This window comes from Trichechus manatus, unplaced genomic scaffold, assembly GCF_000243295.1.
Source record: "Trichechus manatus latirostris isolate Lorelei unplaced genomic scaffold, TriManLat1.0 scaffold00164, whole genome shotgun sequence".
In the NCBI taxonomy this organism is placed as follows: domain Eukaryota; kingdom Metazoa; phylum Chordata; class Mammalia; order Sirenia; family Trichechidae; genus Trichechus; species Trichechus manatus.
In genome coordinates this window covers 3,559,984-3,580,088 of record NW_004444100.1, presented here as the reverse complement: position 1 = coordinate 3,580,088, position 20,105 = coordinate 3,559,984, and the positions used below count along the sequence as shown (strand labels likewise).

Below are 20,105 nucleotides of genomic sequence, written 5' to 3'. Positions count from 1 at the left end.
TGAACTAATACTATACCATGACCATCATCATAATCACCATCATCATCACTGCCAATATTTATGGACCAGGCACTGTGCCAAATATATCCCTTGCATTGTCTCATTTAATCCTCCCCAATGATATGGTATCAATATCAGCCTCATATTATAGATGAGATAACTGAAGCTTGGAGTTAGGTAGTTGCCCAAGACCACACAGCTAACAAGAGAGAGAGCCAGGATTCAAGCTCAGGCTGTTTGGCTCCAAAGTCCCTATGCCATGCCTCTCTTCCTTAGACAACTCATCCTAAGAAGCTGAATTCATTCTAATAAACTATATAAGGCAATGTAAACTATATGCCTGTTCCCTTTTCTGACATCCTGTGCATCCTTCTGAATATTATGCCCTACATTTTTTAAATCTTCCACATTCTAGGAAACTCTGTGCAACTGGAAAATGGAAATTCTAAATAAAGGCTACAGATTGATTTGTATACCTGCTTTAAGTACAGGCAGTCACTGGGGTTAGGAACTTCCTAACATCCAACTTACAGACAACTTGTACTTGTTCTTCACTGTTTTGTAAATTTGCCCTCATTTTGAACCGAAAGAACCAATCCCTACTCGCAACAAATTCTTCACGTGCAGATTTTAAATCATTGAAAAGGCTTCAATCCTTTTCTTCAGGGCTTTGAACCTGTTCATTCTAGTTCAAACCTCTGCTGAGAATTTGCATTTCCACCCCAGATATACTGAATCAGTATCTACCTTTTAACAAGATCCCCAGGTGATTCTTATGTATAATAAACTTTGAGAACCACTGCTCTACTAGCAGCATTAGCATTGCCTGGGAACTTGTTAGAAATGCAAATTCTTAGCAGGGATTTGAACTGGAACGAACTGGTTCCAAGCCTTGCTTTTCTTGCACTATCCCGGTGCCGTCCAGTCGATTCCGACTCATAGCGACTCTATAGGACAGAGCAGAACTGCCACATAGAGTTTCAAAGGAGCGGCTGGTGGATTCCAACTGCCAACCTTTTGGTTAGCAGCCAACCTCTTAACCATTGCGCCACCAGGGCTCCTTCTTACACATAAAGTAAGGCTAAATAAGAACCCCTATGCACCTGTTCTGACTCATCTACAAGTTCGACTTAAAGACATAGTTGGGAACGGATCTTGTTCATAACTCGGGGATTGCCTGTATTCCAGATTGCTGGCTGTCCCTAAGTCCTTCTTCTATACCTAACCCTGTCTAAGGTAGCCCTTTCCTTCCTGAAATACCTTCCTCTTTCACAGAACAAGACTTCTCTTACTTTTTTTTTCTCTCACAGTTTTTAGGATAATTCTGATTAACTTCATTATTAAATTAATTTTACTCTTAAGAAAAGGAAAGGAAAGAATTGCCTAAATTCCAAAAAAAAATAATTCTTTCCAGATTCAATTTTTTTCTCACACTCAACACAATTGATGTCAATATGTGCATTGTACATGACAGAATGTAATAAGAAACAGATGATTTTCCTCCATGTTCACTCCCCATCTCCTCATTTTAATTATGTAACTCATGTCCACAATTTTAGAAGGCATCACTTCCCAGCAAGAGGTGCCTTTGCAGCTAACTTCTCAGCACAATAAAATGTATAGAATCGGTATGTGTAACTTCTGCTTTACTTCCTTAAAATGTATATGCTTGCCTCTCACGTCTTCTCTTTCTGCTTTCCCATTTGCTTGCTGAAAGCGAAGAGGACTTGAAGCATTTACTGATAAAGATCAAAGACCACAGCCTTCAGTATGGATTACACCTCAACATAAAGAAAACAAAAATCCTCACAACTGGACCAATAAGCAACATCATGATATATGGAGAAAAGACTGAAGTTGTCAAGGACTTCATTTTACCTGGATCCACAATGAACACCCATGGAAGCAGCAGTCAAGAAATCAAACGACACATTGCATTGAGCAAATCTGCTGCAAAAGACCTCTTTAAAAGTGTTAAAAAGCAAAGATGTTGCCTTGACGACTAAGGTGCGCCTGACCCAAGTCATGGTATTTTCAATCGCCTCATGTGCATGTGAAAGTTGGACAATGAATAAAGAAAACCAAGGAAGAATTGACGCACTTGAATTATGGTGTCGGCGAACAATACTGATATGGACTGCCAGAAGAATAAACAAATCTGTCTCGGAATAAATACAGCCAGAATGCTCCTTTGAAATGAGTACGGCAATACTTTGTTTCGTGTACTTTGGACATGTTATCAGAAGGGACCAGTCCCTGGAGAAGGACATCATGCTTGGTAAAGTAGAAAGTCAGCAAAAAAGAGGAAGACCCTCAAGGAGATAGATTGATACAGGGGCTGCAACAATGAGCTCAAAAATAGCAACAATTGTGAGGATAGTGCAGGACTGGGCAGTATTTTGTTCTGTTGTATATAGAGTCACTTGGAGTTGGAATCGACTTGATGGTATCTAACAACAAAAACATTCCCATTTAAAGGAGTCCCTGGGTGGTGCAAACAGTTAAGTGCTGGGCTACCAATCAAAAGGTTGGTGGTTTGAACCTACCCAGTGGAGCCATAGAAGAAAGACCTGGTGATTTGCTTCCTAAAGACTATAGCCGTTCTACTCTGAAACGCATGGGGTCACTATGAGTCAGAATCGACTCGCTAGCAACTGGTTTGGGTTTTTGTGGTATTTACATTTACACCCATTGTTTCAGAAAGCTTCAAGGCAGCAGCCATTAACTTGAGGGATAGAGGTATGGACAGTCATAAACCAAAACCAAACCAAACCTGTTGCTGTCGAGTCGATTCCTACTCATGGTGACCCTGCAATCTCATGTTATAGAGTAAAACTGCTCTGTAGGGTTTTCTTGGCTATAATCCTTAAAGAAGCAGATCGCCAGGGCTTTCTTTTGTGGTGCTGCTGGATGGGTTTCAGCTGCCAACCTTTAGGTTAGCAGTTGAGCACAAAATATTTGCGCAACCCAGGGGCCAGTCACAGAGACTGATAAATAAGACTACTGGTTTAAGAACTATACCCAGAGTAGCTCTTTGGCTGAAAGCCAAGAGACCAGAACTACCTATTATGTTTTTGATGAATTTATATCTCCAATGTTGTGGTCACCTCCTAGAGGCAGAATGTAACCCCTAGTAAAAATCTGGTTCGGATGTCGAGATTGATTATGCCACACACACACCAAGAGGGTATGAAAACGATTTATTACTCACATAATCAGATTTTCTGGAGACAGCAGAGCAGGCTCCCAAGCAGGTCCAAAAACGGCTTGACCAGCTCGGCTTTTACTGTGGTTGAAAGTGGGCCTGGGGTGAGGGTTCCCGCATACAGGTCTGTGCTTGCGTGGTTTGAACTTCCCATGAGGCCAAAGGAGAAGGCACCAGGCATTATTAGCTTGCCCAGATATGGGGCTTAAGGGAAAAGGGGAGTGGTGAGGCTTGTAAGCTGTTAGCAGTCAAACATCATAAATGGACTCAGATTTTTTTATTACAGCCAAGTAAATTACAATCTTGGCCTATAAAAGCTTGTATTTATTCAGTCCCTAAGGCAGTTTCTAGGTCTACAAATCTGCACCAGCAGGGAGGGGGCTGCAAAAGCTATCACGCCCCCAAGAAGTTTCAGATGTGGCCCTGGAGAATAATGGGCAAGAATTTCCTAGAGGTCAAACGAGGGGTCACAAAGGGGAATGGACAAGGGAGTTTCTCCCAAAGAGCAGTTTCAAGGTTTAGCCAAAGACCTTCTTTCCTGCCAGGACAGGGGATCTTTGCTATCCTGCTCAGCAAATTGTCATTATGGCGCGGGCCACTGACTGATGTTCCTCATTCTTGTTACTTATCCTAGTATTCATTCTCCCTTTCTTCTTTTGGTGATAGAACCTCTACCCCAGAGTTTTAGTAGGGCATTTCTATCTAGCTAGAGACACATCCCAGCCTTCCTTGAAGCTAGGCATAGCTATGTAGTAAGTATTGATGAAGGGAATATGAGCAGAAGTGACCAGTGAAACTTTCTTAAAAGGAAATTGTTTGCTCCCAACGTCCTCTCTTTTCACAGGCTGGAAAGTGGATGTGCTTCTTTGAGTTAGCTTCAACGGTGGAGATGAACAACACCTTCAGTAATGAGAGAACAAGGTAGGTAAATTCTAGGCCTCTTGATTACCTTGTGCCCTAGACTTCTCAACTACCTCTGAATTTCTATGTGAGGAAGAAATAACCTTCTATCATACTTGAATCATCCTATTTTGGGGTCTCTTTGTTATAGCAGCTTAGCCCATTTTGTAACCGATCCAGGAGAAAATTAAAATATTAAGAACTTTAGCTTCTTTACTCTTATGACCTTGTAAGTGTCCTTTTCTGTTCCTTTTAGGTTTTACTTTTATCCAAGTATTTATCCAAGTATAAATAAGGAGCCTCAAATTTAACTGGCTGTAAGGAAGTAAGACTCTAAAACTACATGTGACCATATGAATTCAGTATGCTTCTCCTCTTTCCCAAGAACCAATCTACAGAACATAGTGGAGCATACTCCTTGGGCCTAAATGGAAGAATTGTATGAGTATCAAACTAATAAACGAAAACTCAGATCAACATATATCAACTATCCTATTTTCCAACACATAATGTATGCCCATACACCATTAAGTTTTATCTACTCTCTACAATCATTTTTTCCCAAAGATGAAATAGACAGACTTTATCACTCCCAATAATAGGTGATGCAAAAATGATGATTTTCTCTGACTTTCAGTTTTGTGTCACTGTATGCTTCAGAAGGTTTCTGTATGTTGCTAAGACAACCGGGATGCTGTGATAGAAAACTGGGATTGAAGTTAAGGCACTCTAGCTGCCTCAAAGGATGTCATAAATAGTGTGTTCAAGGCCTTTTCACAGTGACATCTGAAGCACTTGAGTCAGAAAAAAATGAAGACTGTATTCACTCAACATCCTTCCAAAGAAGTCTATGACTCTCTCAATTACTTGCATTTTAAAATTATGAAAACATTGGTATGAGGACTAAAAGGAAGCCATCATTCAACTAATATGTATCTTTTTTTAAGAATCCTGTGGAAATAACAGAGGCAGCTTGTCCTTAAATTCCAATTTTCCTTAAGAGAAGCAGGTCTAGAGGATAGCAGACAAAACCAAAAAGAAATTAAGTTGTCAGTTGTTCCTCCACTAGAAATTTATCTTTCATCTAAAAAACGTTTGATTCTAGCTGGTAAGTAAAAAGGATACACTGGTTGTTCACTGAGGCCTGTGACTGATATCTGGAATTTGGCTTTCTGAAGAGATGCAAAGAAGTATGGTTCCATTAATGAACTTTTCGATAAAGGCACAGAAAGCTTCAGCAGCAGCAGTGTGGAGCTGGGCTGCGTTGCCAGGAAGGTCCAAGCAAATGGAACCACTGCAGCAACCTTCCTGTTTTAATACTGATGACATTAAGGCAAGGACAAAGAAAACAAAAGCAGAATGCTTGAACTGATTTTGAATATGCTTTTCTGACCTGATAAATAAACAAAACATCAACTTAACTAAGCTGAAGAGTGTCCTTCTCACAGACATTCTGTTGCACTGAAATAGAACCCATCAACAATAACATGAACAGATGAATAAAGGAGCAGTACTTAGAGCTAGGACAGGCCTTGTTCAGAATCATCTCCGTCTCTTAAGAAATAACCTGGTGAGAAATAATGGTTAGGCAAAAGCAAGTATGGGAGGATATGTTTTTCCAGTCTCAGAGGGTCCCTTGATTAAGAAGTGACTGGAGACTGAGTTAACAGTGAGAATTCCTTTTTAAACAGGAGAGTCAAAAGGTACTCTTTAATGACAGAAATTGAGGATTATACAATGAGGTCCAGACTTGTGCAGGAATCCTCGTCTCCAAGAAAAACTTTGATCTGGCAGAATCAAACGAAACCCAGAGGATCCTTTTTCACCCTGGTGTTCTAAGCATAAAAAAGGAAATTAAAAAAGAACACAGACCACTCTATTTTAATGTTTGTAAGTAGCATAAATCATAATGGTTTGTATACTACACTGTACAAATAATATACTGTACTTTTCCAAAGAAAATTAACTTCTTATAGGGTTTCCTGAAATGATTACTCCACACAGCTAAGAGCTTGACCCATTAGCTACTGCTACTACACACAGAATACAATCTAGGAGGCTCCACATCTTGCAGTTGTGCCTGTTTCTGCTGCCATCAAAGCAGGAGCCTCTCGGAAATCTCTCACGGACCCTTCCATCTCCTGCGCCGGAAACACGGGCTCTGCAGGTGGATGTGCGCCAATGAGTGCAGCTTCTGTGCTTTGCTTTCCACAAGCCTACTACCCTTTAAGAGAATTTGCGCTTCTTCATGGCTTCTGCTTTGACTGCCAGGCTCTTGGCACAGATGGTCAGGAGCACAATGAGAACGCCCACCACAAATGTCACCAGGGGCCAAAGGAAGCAATGCAGGAGGACAATTTCATCATGCGTACGATGCAGGAGCACGTCGTCTGGTCTGCAAGACAGTGGAAAAGACGAAAGAAAGGTCAATTGCCATGGCATGACACTGACAACTCATTACAACCTGGGGTCAGACTTGCTTTTCAGCCCAAAGGGAATATCATCACTGAAATTCACCTCCAAGTGAAGACTTCACTCTAACTGTAAATATTATACTCTGTGCTTTACACCCATCACGAAATGGTTCCAGCTCTTGAATCAAGTAATTGGGGCAAATTTGCATGTTATTTATAATGTAATTTATGTGTTCTAAAATGTCAAAAGTTTTGTTGTTGTTGTGTGCCAATTCCTAGTAACCCTATGGGCGAGCATTCTCGAACAAACTCAACCTAGACCTCAGCACTTAGGTGGGGTCCAAATGATCTTAATTAAGAAAAAAAAGTTAAATGCACCCTTTGAATTTAGTCATAGAAAGGCAGATGGTGTAACCCTCAGGTCAGCTCAGCTTCACTGTGTCAACTAAGATTTTTTAAAAACAGTGAGCAGACGAGTGAATGAGTGAATTTAATACATTCTTACAAGTTTCTGGGTTGGTTTAATCATCATTTTAAAAGAAAAATCTGACCACTTTCTTGATAAATCTTGCAAAGTCTTAGCAATACAGTTTTATCTTATAAATGTGGGACTCTATTTTTCAGTTTGGAGTTCCTGGGTGCGCAAATGGTTTATGTGCTCAGCTGTTAACCGAAAGGTTGGAGGTTTGAGTCCACACAGAGGCACCTGAACAGAAAGGCCTGGCAATCTACTTCAGAAAAATCAGCCATTGAATACCTTATGGAGCACAGGTCTACTCTGGTGCACATGGGGCCACCATAAGTCAAGTCAACTCAACAACTGGTTTTATTTTTCAATTCCAGCATTGGTCTCATTCATAGAAAGCGAAGATAAGATTCATTCCACATCTTTGGTCATCAAAAAGACAGCCTGGGAACTTAACTTTCAATCAATAGGTTTATATTTTGCAAGACATTTCCATTTCACTCACAGGAAGATTTGTTCTGTTACTAGTGCAGCAGTACTTCCTCTAGAAATGGAAAAAAATAATTAGTCCAATGGCCCTCAAGAATATCAATAGCTTTAGAGTACCAGGGCAATGTCTTTAACAGAGAGGCCCTTTCCTGAGGAGCTCTCATTAGTCATGGCTGTCGTAACTCAGGACCTACTCTCCCAGAAGACTGACAAAGGATGTTGGGTGTTTCTCTTCTACCTACAGTGGAGCCATCATGTGGCACTAACAAAACCAGTTTCTGCAGGCTGGCTTTGAAATTGCATAATCCTTGCCTTTGGTGCTTTTGTTTTGTCTGGCTTTTTTGCATAACATTTCAATTTTTGCACATAAAGTAAGATTTTTCATTGAGATTTTACTCCATTATTATTACAATTAAAATCTGTATTAAATAAATGCAGAGTCATTGTAATAATGAAGCAAGTCATCCCAGCTTGCAAAGATCACTTCTTTTTCTGAGTTCCGGTAGCAACAAATTGTCTTCAAGACTTGTGTTGCCATTAATACATATGTATATGTTAATATACATATCCTTTTTTTCAAAAAGGCCCTCAAGGGCTGTGACTTTGTCACTGCCTGTTATTCCACACATGTTGCTGTTACTGTTGAGTTGATGACTCCATGTATAAAGAACAAAACATTGCCCGCACCTGCACCATCTTCATGATCCTTGGTATGTTTGAGTCCATTGTTGCTGTCATTATGTCAATCCATCTCACTGAGGCTTTCCCTTGCCTTCACTGACCCTCCACTTTATACTCGTTGCCATCGTGTCACTTCCAACTCATAGCAACACTCCACTTTACCAAACATATTTTTTTCCAGCGATCGGTCCCTCCTGATGACACGTCCAAAGTAAGCAAGTGGAAGTCTTTGACACTATTCTGTGATCCATATAGTTTTCACTGGCTAATTTTCAGAAATAGATCGCCAGGCCTTTCTTCCTAGTCTGTCTTAGTCTGGAAGCTCCACTGAAACCACGGCCCACCACAGGTGACCCTGCTGGTATTTGAAATACTTACAGCATAGCTTCCAGGATCATAACAACAACCACAACAACAAAACCAAACCCCTTGCTGTCAAGTCGATTAAGACTCATAGCGACCCTAAAGGACAAATTAGAAATGCCCCATAGAGTTTCCAAGGAGTGGCTGGTGGATTTGAACTGCTGACCTTTTGGTTAGCAGCTGAGCTCTTAACCACTGGGCCACCAGGGCCCCTTCAGGATCATAGCAACACACAAATCATCACAGAATGACGAACTGACAGATGGGTGGTTGATTCTACACATAGCTGTTGGTAAGTGACTACTTGCTATTGACAATGATGGGGAAACTGCCCCTGTCGCAGCCTCAGTTCTTATCCATGCAAATTTTCAAGAGACTTCATGCCTTGAGTCTAAAAAAGCATCAGCCAAGGTCCAAAAACAGGGCACAGGATAGTCATAGTCACATCGTACAGTCTTTGAAATTCCAATACCCAGTATTGCCACATTTCTTTTCCCAGCTACTAGTGTTCACAACTGTTAGATGTTGCTACCTAAGTGTGCAAGGGATGGTAACCAATTGTCTCAGGACAATCTTTTTTTTCTGTGAAGGACTACATTACTCCTCCATTTATTGGCACACAAATAAGTCTCAGATTCATCATCAGAAAGGGGGGAAGGGAGAGTTTGGAATTTTAAAAACACTACTTTAATAAATTTGCATGTGATTTCCATAAGTAATGTGTTCTTTTACAACAAATTTTCTAGTAAAAAGCTCCAGTTTGGATTCTCCTTTGTATTCCTTCTCTAGTTACTATTGTTGATGTTGAAGCCTATACCACAAAACAGCCAGGGATGAGAGTGGATGAAACCATTTATCCATATGTTCTGAAAGCCAGTTCAAGGACTACTTACTAAAAAAATGTGAGTGACAGGGAGAGTAGAAGAGAAGATAATAACTGGAAAATGCTGGACCCCGATATTTTATTTAGAAACTCTTGGCATCCTCTCCCACCCCATCAAAGAGGATAGCCTTTATTTTAATGTTTCAAATAACAAAGATGAGATCGTTAGCTTTGAGTTGTTGTTGTGAGGTGCCAATCTAGCTGATTTTCGATTGGTAGCAATCCCATGTGACAGAATAGAACTGCCCCATAGGGTTTTCTAAGCTGTAATTTACGGGAGCAGATGGCCAGGTCTTTCTCCCATGGAGCTCCTGGGTAGGTTCCAATGGCCAACCTTTTGGTTAGCAGTTGAATAATAAACCATTGCACCACCAGGACTTTTTAACTCTGAGTTAGCCATGTTGAATTTGTAATTGATTCAAAAGCTTTCTTTGAGGTACAGGTATTATATATATGTAAGTGTACATATTTCTTTAAAAATAATTCATTTCTGTTTCCATTTCATACAGTTCTAAGATGCCCCAAAGTCTCTTTCCATAGGAAAAAGTTATTTCTCTGCATGGTAATACTCCAGTTCATCATTTAGTTATATGATTTATTGATAGTATCTCTAAATTGCTCCTGTGTAAATTAAAAGTTTGGCCTTAAGTGGGCCTTATGAGTAAATTGAAGTCACTCACCTGTCTCAGTTTTCCCCAACTCTATCAGGCAGCTTTCAGATTGTTTCATCAAAAACTATTTGCAAAGGGGGTTGGGCTTAGAATTCAGTTTTCCATAATTATATGGTGGGGACTGAAGAAAAACTTTTTTAAAAGTCACTGTTTCCCACATTTGGCAAACTGAATAAATGGCATGATCTAGCTTTCTTGATTTCTGGATGTGATGTAGTGAACTCAGGATGGTGATGAGGATGTGGATGATAAGCAAAAAAGATGATTACTTTGCATCAAAGGGCTTCAAAAAAGGAAGCAGGTGGTTTGTTTTAGGGGTGTAGGAATACTAAGGGAAGGCACTTTTAAACCCTGAGGAGGAGGTAAAAATATCATAAAAGAAGAGTAAGAGCTGAGAGTACCCTTAGAAACATTTTCCTAAGGGTTGGTCTTATTCTGAGCTAAGTTTGAAAATACACTGTAGAAGTAATAATAATAATAAAATAATAATAGCATTTATTAAGTGTTTACTACATGCCAGGTGCTATGCTAGGACACTTAATCTCATTTGGTTCTTAAAATAATCCTTTGCTGGAGGAATTTTTATTTCCATTTTACATTTGAAGAAATGGAGGCAAAGAAAGGTTAATTAATTTGTCCAAGATTAACCAAACCAAACCTGTTAACCCGACTCATAACAACCCTATAGGACAAGATTATATAACTGAAAAAATTACACAATGATTTGAAACCTCATCAATATGATTTCTAAGCCTGTACTATTTATCCCTAAGCCGGCTTTTTCAAATTAGAATCATTTAGGGTGCTTGGTGGTGGTTGTTGTTTTTTTTTTAATTAAAAAAAAAATTATTGTAGCAAATATATATGTAAGAAAACATTTGGCATTTCAACAACCTCCACATGTACAGTTCAGTGACATTAATCATGTTCATCATGACATTCAACCATCACCCTTGTCGGTTTCCAAACTGCACCATCACTGAGGGTGCTTGTTTACATGCAGCTTCCTGGGTCCCAACCCAGTTTTTTGAGAAGCTCCTCAGGTGATTTTTACATATAGTAAAGTTTTAGAACCACTGTGCAACGTTTTAATACATTTTAAAAAGTACTATGAAACATGAAGCTACCAAGCTGGTTAATTTCAAAATTGCCTAATTGATACTTACGGTCATTTTCATGGCCTCCGCATACCTCTGTGCAGCATGTACATGGCACAAAGGTGCCCAGAGATAAGTAAGAGAGTAGGAGAGGCTGGTACCGCGGTGGGCTGGAAATCTGGCCTGTAATGCTACATTTACCCAAAGAAGTTCCTTTTTTCTAATCAGCAGAAAAGTACCCCATGTGCTAGCAGTGGTCCTGGTCATACCAGATAAAGAGACAATGATTTGGGTTTATCAGCCTAAATATAGAAAATATATTCCCTTTGGCTTTGTTTCACCCAATGAGAGATTTTCCAACTTAATGAATTTGTTTTGTTGGCTGAGATGGTGAGAAAATTGTGGCCCTCCCTTTTTTAAGTGGACGGGAAATTTTAAAAACTTACCTGAACCAGTCCATGTAGAAATTTGGATTGCATTATAATTTACTAGTAATGCATGATGGCAACTTAAAAGACAAGACAATACACTTCAAAGTGCTTTCTCCATGAGGTCCTATAGCAAATAGACAACTTTCTAGATTTACAGTTACCACAAGTAGTTCTGGCTTATCTGAGCCGAGAATTTTCCTTTTCATGTAGGTTGCTAGCAAGTTAAATTTTTGGCCTACCTCCAGCAAGACTCTATCACTTCCTTGTGCCAACTTGACTCTTAACGCCTTGCCTTATTTTCTTCACATATTTCTATTTTGCCTTGCTAAATCTATTAATCTTTAGAGGACTCACTCAACTCTTCTAAGCATAGGCATATAGCAAATATCCACATTTACATATCAGGTATTCAATGAACCATGGAAACTGGTTGTCAAGCTTTACCCATATTGCTGAGAAATTATACATCATTACAGGAATTAGCACTTATGTATTTTGATGAAATCTTATTTTAAAGCACACAAATGCTTCATCATTATCATCATCAATTAATTCTGCAGGCATAATGTCAATCCAATTTGCCAGGCCTCTGGTAGAGAAACATAGCCAAAGGGCACCACAAATGAAATTATTTCATCTTCCAAAGCTTTTTGAATAGGTGCTATGTACTCCTGCTCTAAATCTTGTCTATTGTTTATACCATGACCTATTTTAAAAAGGAATCTGAATTAGATAACAATAAGAACGAAAGATGTAAGTACAATAAAATCCTTAAACTAACAGTAAAGAGCTACTGCAATATAATAAGATAGATAAAAAATAGAAAACCCAGGCTAAGGGAGCTACTGTGTTAAGCATAAGTTAAATTTATCTCTGAGCACCCTGGCACCCAAGGAAAAAAGAACCATGATGAATTACATAGCTACCATTATATAAGACAAAGAAGCATGCCAATTCATCAGAATAAACTTTTTGTGAAACTTGAAGAGAAATTATTATGTATGTATTTTTACATAAAGTAATCTCTACAACACAAAACTGGCTAATGATCAAATCATTTGAGAAGTTTTTTTTTTTTTTAATTTATACTTTAGATGAAAGTTTACAGAGGAAACTAGGCTTCTCATTAAACAATTAATACACATATTGTTTTGTGACATTGGTTGCCAACCCCACAACATGTCAACACTCTCCCCTTCTCGACCTTAGGTTCCCCTTTACCAGCTTTCCTGTCCCCTCCTGCCTTCTCGTCCTTGCCCCTGGGCTGGTATGCTCATTTAGTCTTTTTTGTTTTAGGGGCCTGTCTAATCTTTGGCTGAAGGGTGAACCTCAGAAGTAACTTCATTACTGAGCTAAAAGAGTATCCAGCGGCTATACTCTCAGGGTCTCTCCAGTTTCTGTCAGACCACTAAGTTTGTTTTTTTGGTTTTTGTTTTGTTTTGTTTTTTCTGAGTTAGAATTTTGTTCTACATTTTTTCCATCTCTGTCTGGGATCCTCTATTGTGATCCCTGTCAGAGCAGTCAGTAGTGGTAGCTGGGAACCATCTATTTGTGCTGGACTCAGTCTGGTGGAGGCTGTGGTAGTTGTGGTCCATTAGTCCTTTGGAATATTCTTTCCCTTGTGTCTTTGGTTTTCTTCATTCTCCCTTGCTCCAGACGGGGTGACACCAGTGGAGTATCTTAGATGGCCACTCACAAGCTTTTAAGACCCCAGACACTACTTACCAAAGTGGGGTGTATAACATTTTCTTTATAAACTATGTTATGCCAATTGAGCTAGATGTTCCCTGAGACCATGGTCCCCACAGCCCTCGGCCCAGTAATTTGGTCCCTCAGGGAGTTTGGATGTGTCTATGGAGCTTCCAAGACCTTACCTTGGTCAAGTTGTGCTGGCTTCCTCAGTATTGTGTACTGTCTTACCCTTCACCAAAGTTACCACTTATCTAACATCTATTTAGTGTTTTTCCCTCCCTACTCCACCCCTCCCTCGTAACCATCGAAGATTGTTTCTTTTTGTGTTAAATCTTTTCATGAGTTTTTATAATAGTGGTCTCATACAATATTTGTCGTTTTGTGATTGACATATTCCTGTCAGCATAATGACCTCCAGACTCATCCATATTGTGAGATGCTTCGCAGATTCATCATTGTTCTTTATCATTGTGTAGTATTCCATTGTGTGTATGTACCATAGTTTGTTTATCCATTCACCTGTTGATGGGTATCTAGGTTGTTTCCATCTTTTTGCTATTGTGAATAATGCTGCAGCGAACACGGGTGTGCATATGTCTATTCATGATATGGCTTATTTGAGAAGTTTTTGATTCCAAAGTCCCAGATCTACTGAATCAGACTCTCAGGTTTTAAATGGCTTTCCAGGCTATGTTGATAATTACTCACATCGGAGAACAGTTCACTTAAATAATGCTTTTTAAATACCAAATGTATCAGCCTGTTTTTTGACAATAGCTGAAGAGTAAATCATTCAAGACTAACATCACTGAAGTGCATGTGTTCTGTGTTGCTGGTTGGAAGGAGTCTCTGTCAGGTTAGATTCCCAACACAGAGGTTACAAAATAATATTTTATAATGAAAACCAAGAGGCTGATAAGTATTCTTTCCCAGGTAACTTTGTCTGCTTGGAGCTGAGTTTTAAGAAGCCTTAGAAAGTTTTCTAAACAAGTATTCAATTGAAATGCCAGAGGTGAAAGAGGTGATCATGGCGTAGAAGATTTTTACAGGTAGAAATTACTAATCATTGATATCTAATCCAGAAAAATTTGATGTAGGTTGTTCAGGAAATCAAATCCCACTTCTCTAACACCAACTAAATTGAAGGAATTCAATTCCAATTAAAGTCTATTCAATTCAGTTCTGTTCCACTTTCAACTGTACATGCAGTACTTCTTCCTCTGACCCTAACCACCCAGAGCTAAGTAAACCTCACAAGTTAAGAGGCCAGTCCTCCAGACTGCCGAGTCTGCCCAAGACTTGAGGTCAGCTGCAAGGTTGGACCTGTTGGCTACAAATTCGGGTGTTTTTCACTATTAGGGATGTCAGCCCTAAGTTCATGCCACCCCCCACTTCTGTCCTGCTGGCTCCCACTACTCCTTTGGGTTTGATAATTCTCTAGAAATACAGAGCTCAGAGAAGAACTATATTTATGACTACAGCAAAAAGGATACAAATGAAGAAATACATAGGATGAGGTCTAGGAGGGTTCCCAACATGGAGCTACCATGTCCCAAAAAGGAATATGCTACCCTCTCCTATGCACTGATATCTTTCATCAACCAGGAGGCCCATGGAGCTTACATGTCCAGAGCTTTTATTTGGGCCTCATTACATAGTCATGATTGATTAAATTCAACCTTCAGTAGGGCTGATATGAAGAGCTGGTCCTTCTGGCCTGGCCAGACTCCACCCAAGAGGCATTTCATTAGCGTAAACCCTCAAGTGTGGTCTGGAGACCTCATCAAAGACATTTCAATCACTGGGAAAATTCCAAGGTTTTGGAGGTTATCTCTCAGGAACCAGGGACAAAGACCAAATTCTTTGGGTAAAATTAAATTCTTTATCCCACAGGGTATTATGAAATGTTTTAATTTTTATCAGGATTCCACGCTATGGGTTTGCCACAAGGAGATTGAATTAAAACGCATCCCATGTAAATACCTGATTCGATCTACTGGTTAAAGATTTTTAAAAGGTTTTTCTACCAAAGGATGTTGAAGATTTGTCTGCTGAAGAGACTGCTACTGCCTTAAGATGAAGAGATGCAAGAGACCAAAACGATGAACTTGGTTTTAGCACGATTGACCTGTCCTTATTGAGTATAACTAGCCGATGTGTTTAAATGCTGTTTGAAGCAATCATAAGATATTGCCAACAGCAGAGAAAAGCATGCTTGTCTTCCTATGCACTTAAACAGCCAATCTAGAAGCTACATCAAATTATGTCATAAATTTCGGTGGGAATTCAGGGACCAAAACACAATGCTCCTTTGCAGTATTCTTCACAGGGATTAGCTCTATCGTGAGCCCATTTTTTGCCCACTCAGGTCGGGTCCAGCAATGATATTGTGAGAAGGACTTTTAAAAGCTTGGAAAGTATTTTATCAAGATCTTGGGTTTACTTCACAGATGGTTCCTGTTTCTGGGTAAAAGGCTGATTATAGATCTATAAATGTTATAAACATCCTTACATTTTCCTTAACTGTTTTCTCCAATTAGGAGAACTCTAGAATAGTAATGGTTAATTGTAGATGAATTTCTCCTCAAGCTTGCCTACTCTTCATGGAGGAAATTAAATACAGCCCAAACCTGCAGTTTCTGGAGAGAAAATGTGAACTCAGCTGTGGCAGAATATCCAGCAAACAGGCAGGTGTGTTATTTTGGAATGATAAAGGGTTGAATTAATTATAAATAGGAGTGATTATACTTTAAGTCCGCCTTAATGGAAAGACCCAAAGAAGTAAATAGCCTTGCTCAAGTATGTGGTTGTTGTTGTTAGCTGCTGTCGAGTTAATTCTGACTCATGGAGACCAGATATAGAACTGCTCCATACAATTTTCAAGGCTGTGACATTTTGAAAGCAGATTGTTGGGCTTGTCTTCCAAGGTGCCTCTGGGTGGATTTGAACCATCAACCTTTCAGCTACTAGTTGAGTACTTAACCATTTGCACTACCCAGTGACTCCTCTTGCAAGTATAGGACCATATTTCAACATAAACTTGAGTTAGACAAACCTAGGTTTGAATATGGGCTTTACAACTTGCTAGCTTTATGATCCTGAGAAAATTCCTCTGAGTCTTAATTTCCTCATCTGTAAAATGGGGATAATTATACCTACCTTAAGGGGTTGTCCTGAGGAGTAATGAGATAAAGTATGCAAAGTATTTAGCCTGATAGCTCCCTAATACTGAGCACACAATAAAAGGTAGTGATGCTGAGGCGGTGCCAAGATGGTGGAGTAGTCAGACGGCTTTCTATATCCCTCTTACAACAAAGACCTGGAAAAACAAGTGATTAGATTGTATATGAATATCTAGCGGCCCTGAACAAAGCAAAGTTGAGGAATCAGACTGAGTGGAAGGGGGAGAGGGAGACGGTTCAGAAAAAGTGAGGAGCGCCAGAGCAGCGGCTGTGGGACTGCAGCTCTTCAGCCACTCTGGGTCTGCAGTGAAGCAGGCAAACAGCTGCGCGTGCATTCCAGAGGCAGTTTCCACATCGAGAGAGATCTGGCAGCAGAGATTCTGCTTGCATACTCCGAACCAGTGAAAAGCAGCTCCCAAGTGGCTAAAGATAAGTACATGCGTGCGGCCTTTCGCAGGGATTTAAAAAAAAAAGCCCATTTGGGAAAAACCTCTCTCCCTTTTACCTCCTCCCTCCCCGCTCTGCACCGGGAGTCCACTGGGGCGGAAGTAGATCCCAAAAGGCGCCCTGACCCATTCTCCTGGCCTTGGAGAGGGAACAAATAAGCTACTGACTCCCCTAAGCCAGAAACTCAGGGTTGGCACAGCTCCTTTGCTAGGCACAGGCATAAGGGGTCCGCAGACTTTGAGTGCCTTACACCCCTGTATAGATTTGTGGGCATCCATCTCAATAGCGTTAGCCCTCACTACCACAGTACAACAGGGTAAACATCTGAAGTTTAACTTCAACTGTTTCAGCTACGAAGTGTCAGATTTGTGACCCTCGACACAGCCCTGCCCCTTAAGCAGGCACCTTAACCCAACTGCACTGGGAGCTTGAGGGCTGGTGGCATCACCTATGCCACCTAGTCACCTGCTACAGGAGTCCAAGAAAAAGTGGTGCCCTCGAGTCTTTACAGCCAACAGAGTAGGATGCTCACAGTCAGGCTGCAAAACTCACCTACCTACTCACCCTAGGGAACAGGGACACGCTTTCCTTTCAGACTCTCAGGGGGCAGCCGTCAGCCCTCTGCCTGGCTCAGCGTGTGACCCCTATCACAGCCAGATACCAGTGCCTGCACCAATCACCCATGCCTCTCTAAGACTGTAGGTGAGAGCCTGGACCACACACTTGGTAACCAACTGCGTGGATACCTGAGCTGAACCCATACAGGAAAATTTAATGGACTCCTGTGTGCACATACTTAGTTACAGAACTTAACTACCTGGTGACAGGACGTTAGAGCATCAAAGGTGCCAATAATCAAACTAGCGCACAAGAGCAGCCTATTGGGGCATATCAAAACAAAACAAAACAAGAAGCTAGGACTCACTAAACAAATATAAAATAAAATTATAATAACTTATTGATGGCTTGGAGACAACAGTCAATATCAAATCACATAAAGAGGCAGTCCATGATGGCTTCAGCAAGCTCCCAAAATAAAGAATCAATAAATTCTCTGGAGGAAGAGAATTTCTTGGAATTACCAGAGGCAGAATACAAAAGATTAATATGCAGAACTCTTCCAGAAATTAGAAAGGAAATTCGACAAAATGCATAAATTGCCAAGGAACACACAGACAAAGTAGTAGTGGAACTTAAAAAAGTTATTCAAGAACATAATGACAAATTTAATAGGCTACAAGAATCCACAGAGAGACAGCAATCAGAAATCCAGAAGAGTAACATTAAAACTTCAGAATTAGAAAACTCAATAGAAAGTCATAGGAGCAGAATTGAGGCAGTAGAAGTTTGAATTAGTGACACTGGATAAAGCACTTGATGTCAACTTATTTGAGGAAAAATCAGATAAAAGAATTAAAAAGAATGAAGAAACTCTAAGAGTTATGTGGGACTCTATCAAGAGAAAAAACCTCCGAGTGACGGGAGTACCAGAACGGGGGGTGGGGAGGAAGGGACAACAGAAAATACAGAGAAAATTGTTGAAGATTTGTTGACAGAAAACTTCCCTGATATCATGAAAGATGAAAAGATATCCATCCAAGATGCTTGTCGAACCCCACATAAGGTAGATCCCAAAAGAAAGTCACCAAGACATATTATAATCAAACTTACCAAAACCAAAGATAAAGAGAGAATTTTAAGTGCTGCTAGGGATAAAAGCGAAGTCATCTACAAAGGAGAGTCAATTAGAATACGCTTCAACTACTCAGCAGAAACCATGCAGGCAAGAAAGCAATGGGATGACATATATAAAGACTTGAAGGAAAACAACTGCCAGCCAAGAATTATATATCTAGCAAAATGGTTTCTCAAATATGATAGCGAAATCAGGGCATTTCCAGAAAAACAGAAGTTTAGGGAATTTGCAAAAACCAAACCAAAATTACGAGAAATACTAAAAGGAGTCCTATGGTTAGATAATCAATAACATCAGATAACATCGCAAGACTAGAACACAGGACAGAGCAACCAGATATTGACTCAGATAGGGAAGTCAAAAATACATCAAAGCTAAAACACTGAAAATAGGGAAACAAAGATATCAACATGTAAAAAAGGACAACATCAAAACAAAAAAGAGAGACTAAAAAAATGCAGATATTTATTTTTCATATGGAGGGGAAGTCAAGGCAATATAAAGTGATAAAAGACTGGTATAAACTTAGAAAAATAGAGGTAAATATTAAAGTAACCACAAAGGAATCTAACAATCCTACAAATCAAAATAAAGTAGAAAAACATAAAGACTCAGCGAACACAAAATATACAACAGTGAAAAAGATGAAAAAAAATACATAAAGAAAAATGACTCAGCACAGAAAATTAAGGGGAACAAAGAAACTGTGAACAACACACAAAAAGAGACATCAGGATGACAGCACTAAACTCATACCTATCAATAATTATGCTGAACATAAATGGACTTAATGCACCAATAAAGAGACGGAGAGTGGCAGAATGGATAAAAAAGCATGATCCATCTATATGGTGCCTACAAGAGACGCACCTTAAAGACACAAACAGGCTAAAACTCAAAGGATCGAAAAAAATATATCAAGCAAACAACACTCAAAAAAGAGCAGGAGTGGCAGTATTAATCTCTGACAAAATAGACTTTAAAGTAAAATCCACCACAAAGGATAATGAAGGGCACTATATAATGATTAAAGGGTCAATACACCAGAAGGACATAACAATAATAAATATTTACACACCCAACAACAGGGCTCCAAAATACATAAAACAAACTTTAACACCTCTGAAAAGAGAGATAGCTCCACAATAGTAGTGGGAGACTTCAACACGCCACTTTCGGTGAAGGACAGAACATCCAGAAACAAGCTCAACAACGACACAGAAGAGCTAAATATTACCATCAACCAACTTGATCTCATAGACATATACCGAACACTCCAGTTAACAGCAGCCAAGTATACTTTCTTTTCCAATGCACATGGAACATTCCCCAGAATAGACCACATATTAGGCCATAAAGCAAGCGTTAACAAAATCCAAAACACTGAAATATTACAAAGCATCTTTTCTGACCACAAAGCCATAAAAGTGGAAATCAACAACACAAAAAGCAAGGAAAAAAAATCAAACACATGGAAACTGAACAACA

The 20,105-nt window shown here is 39.7% G+C and overlaps 1 protein-coding gene across 1 annotated transcript in view; it reads right to left on the bottom strand.

Annotated features, from left to right (window-relative positions):
• Positions 1-5,929: 5,929 nt before the first annotated feature.
• KCNMB4 (potassium calcium-activated channel subfamily M regulatory beta subunit 4) overlaps positions 5,930-20,105 on the bottom strand; it is an 81,071-nt gene continuing 66,895 nt past the window's right edge. Inside the window, exon 3 of the mRNA XM_004386441.2 lies at positions 5,930-6,500. Coding sequence (XP_004386498.1) covers positions 6,332-6,500 — 169 coding nt within the window. The 3' untranslated portion in view covers positions 5,930-6,331. The remainder of the gene's footprint in view (positions 6,501-20,105) is intronic.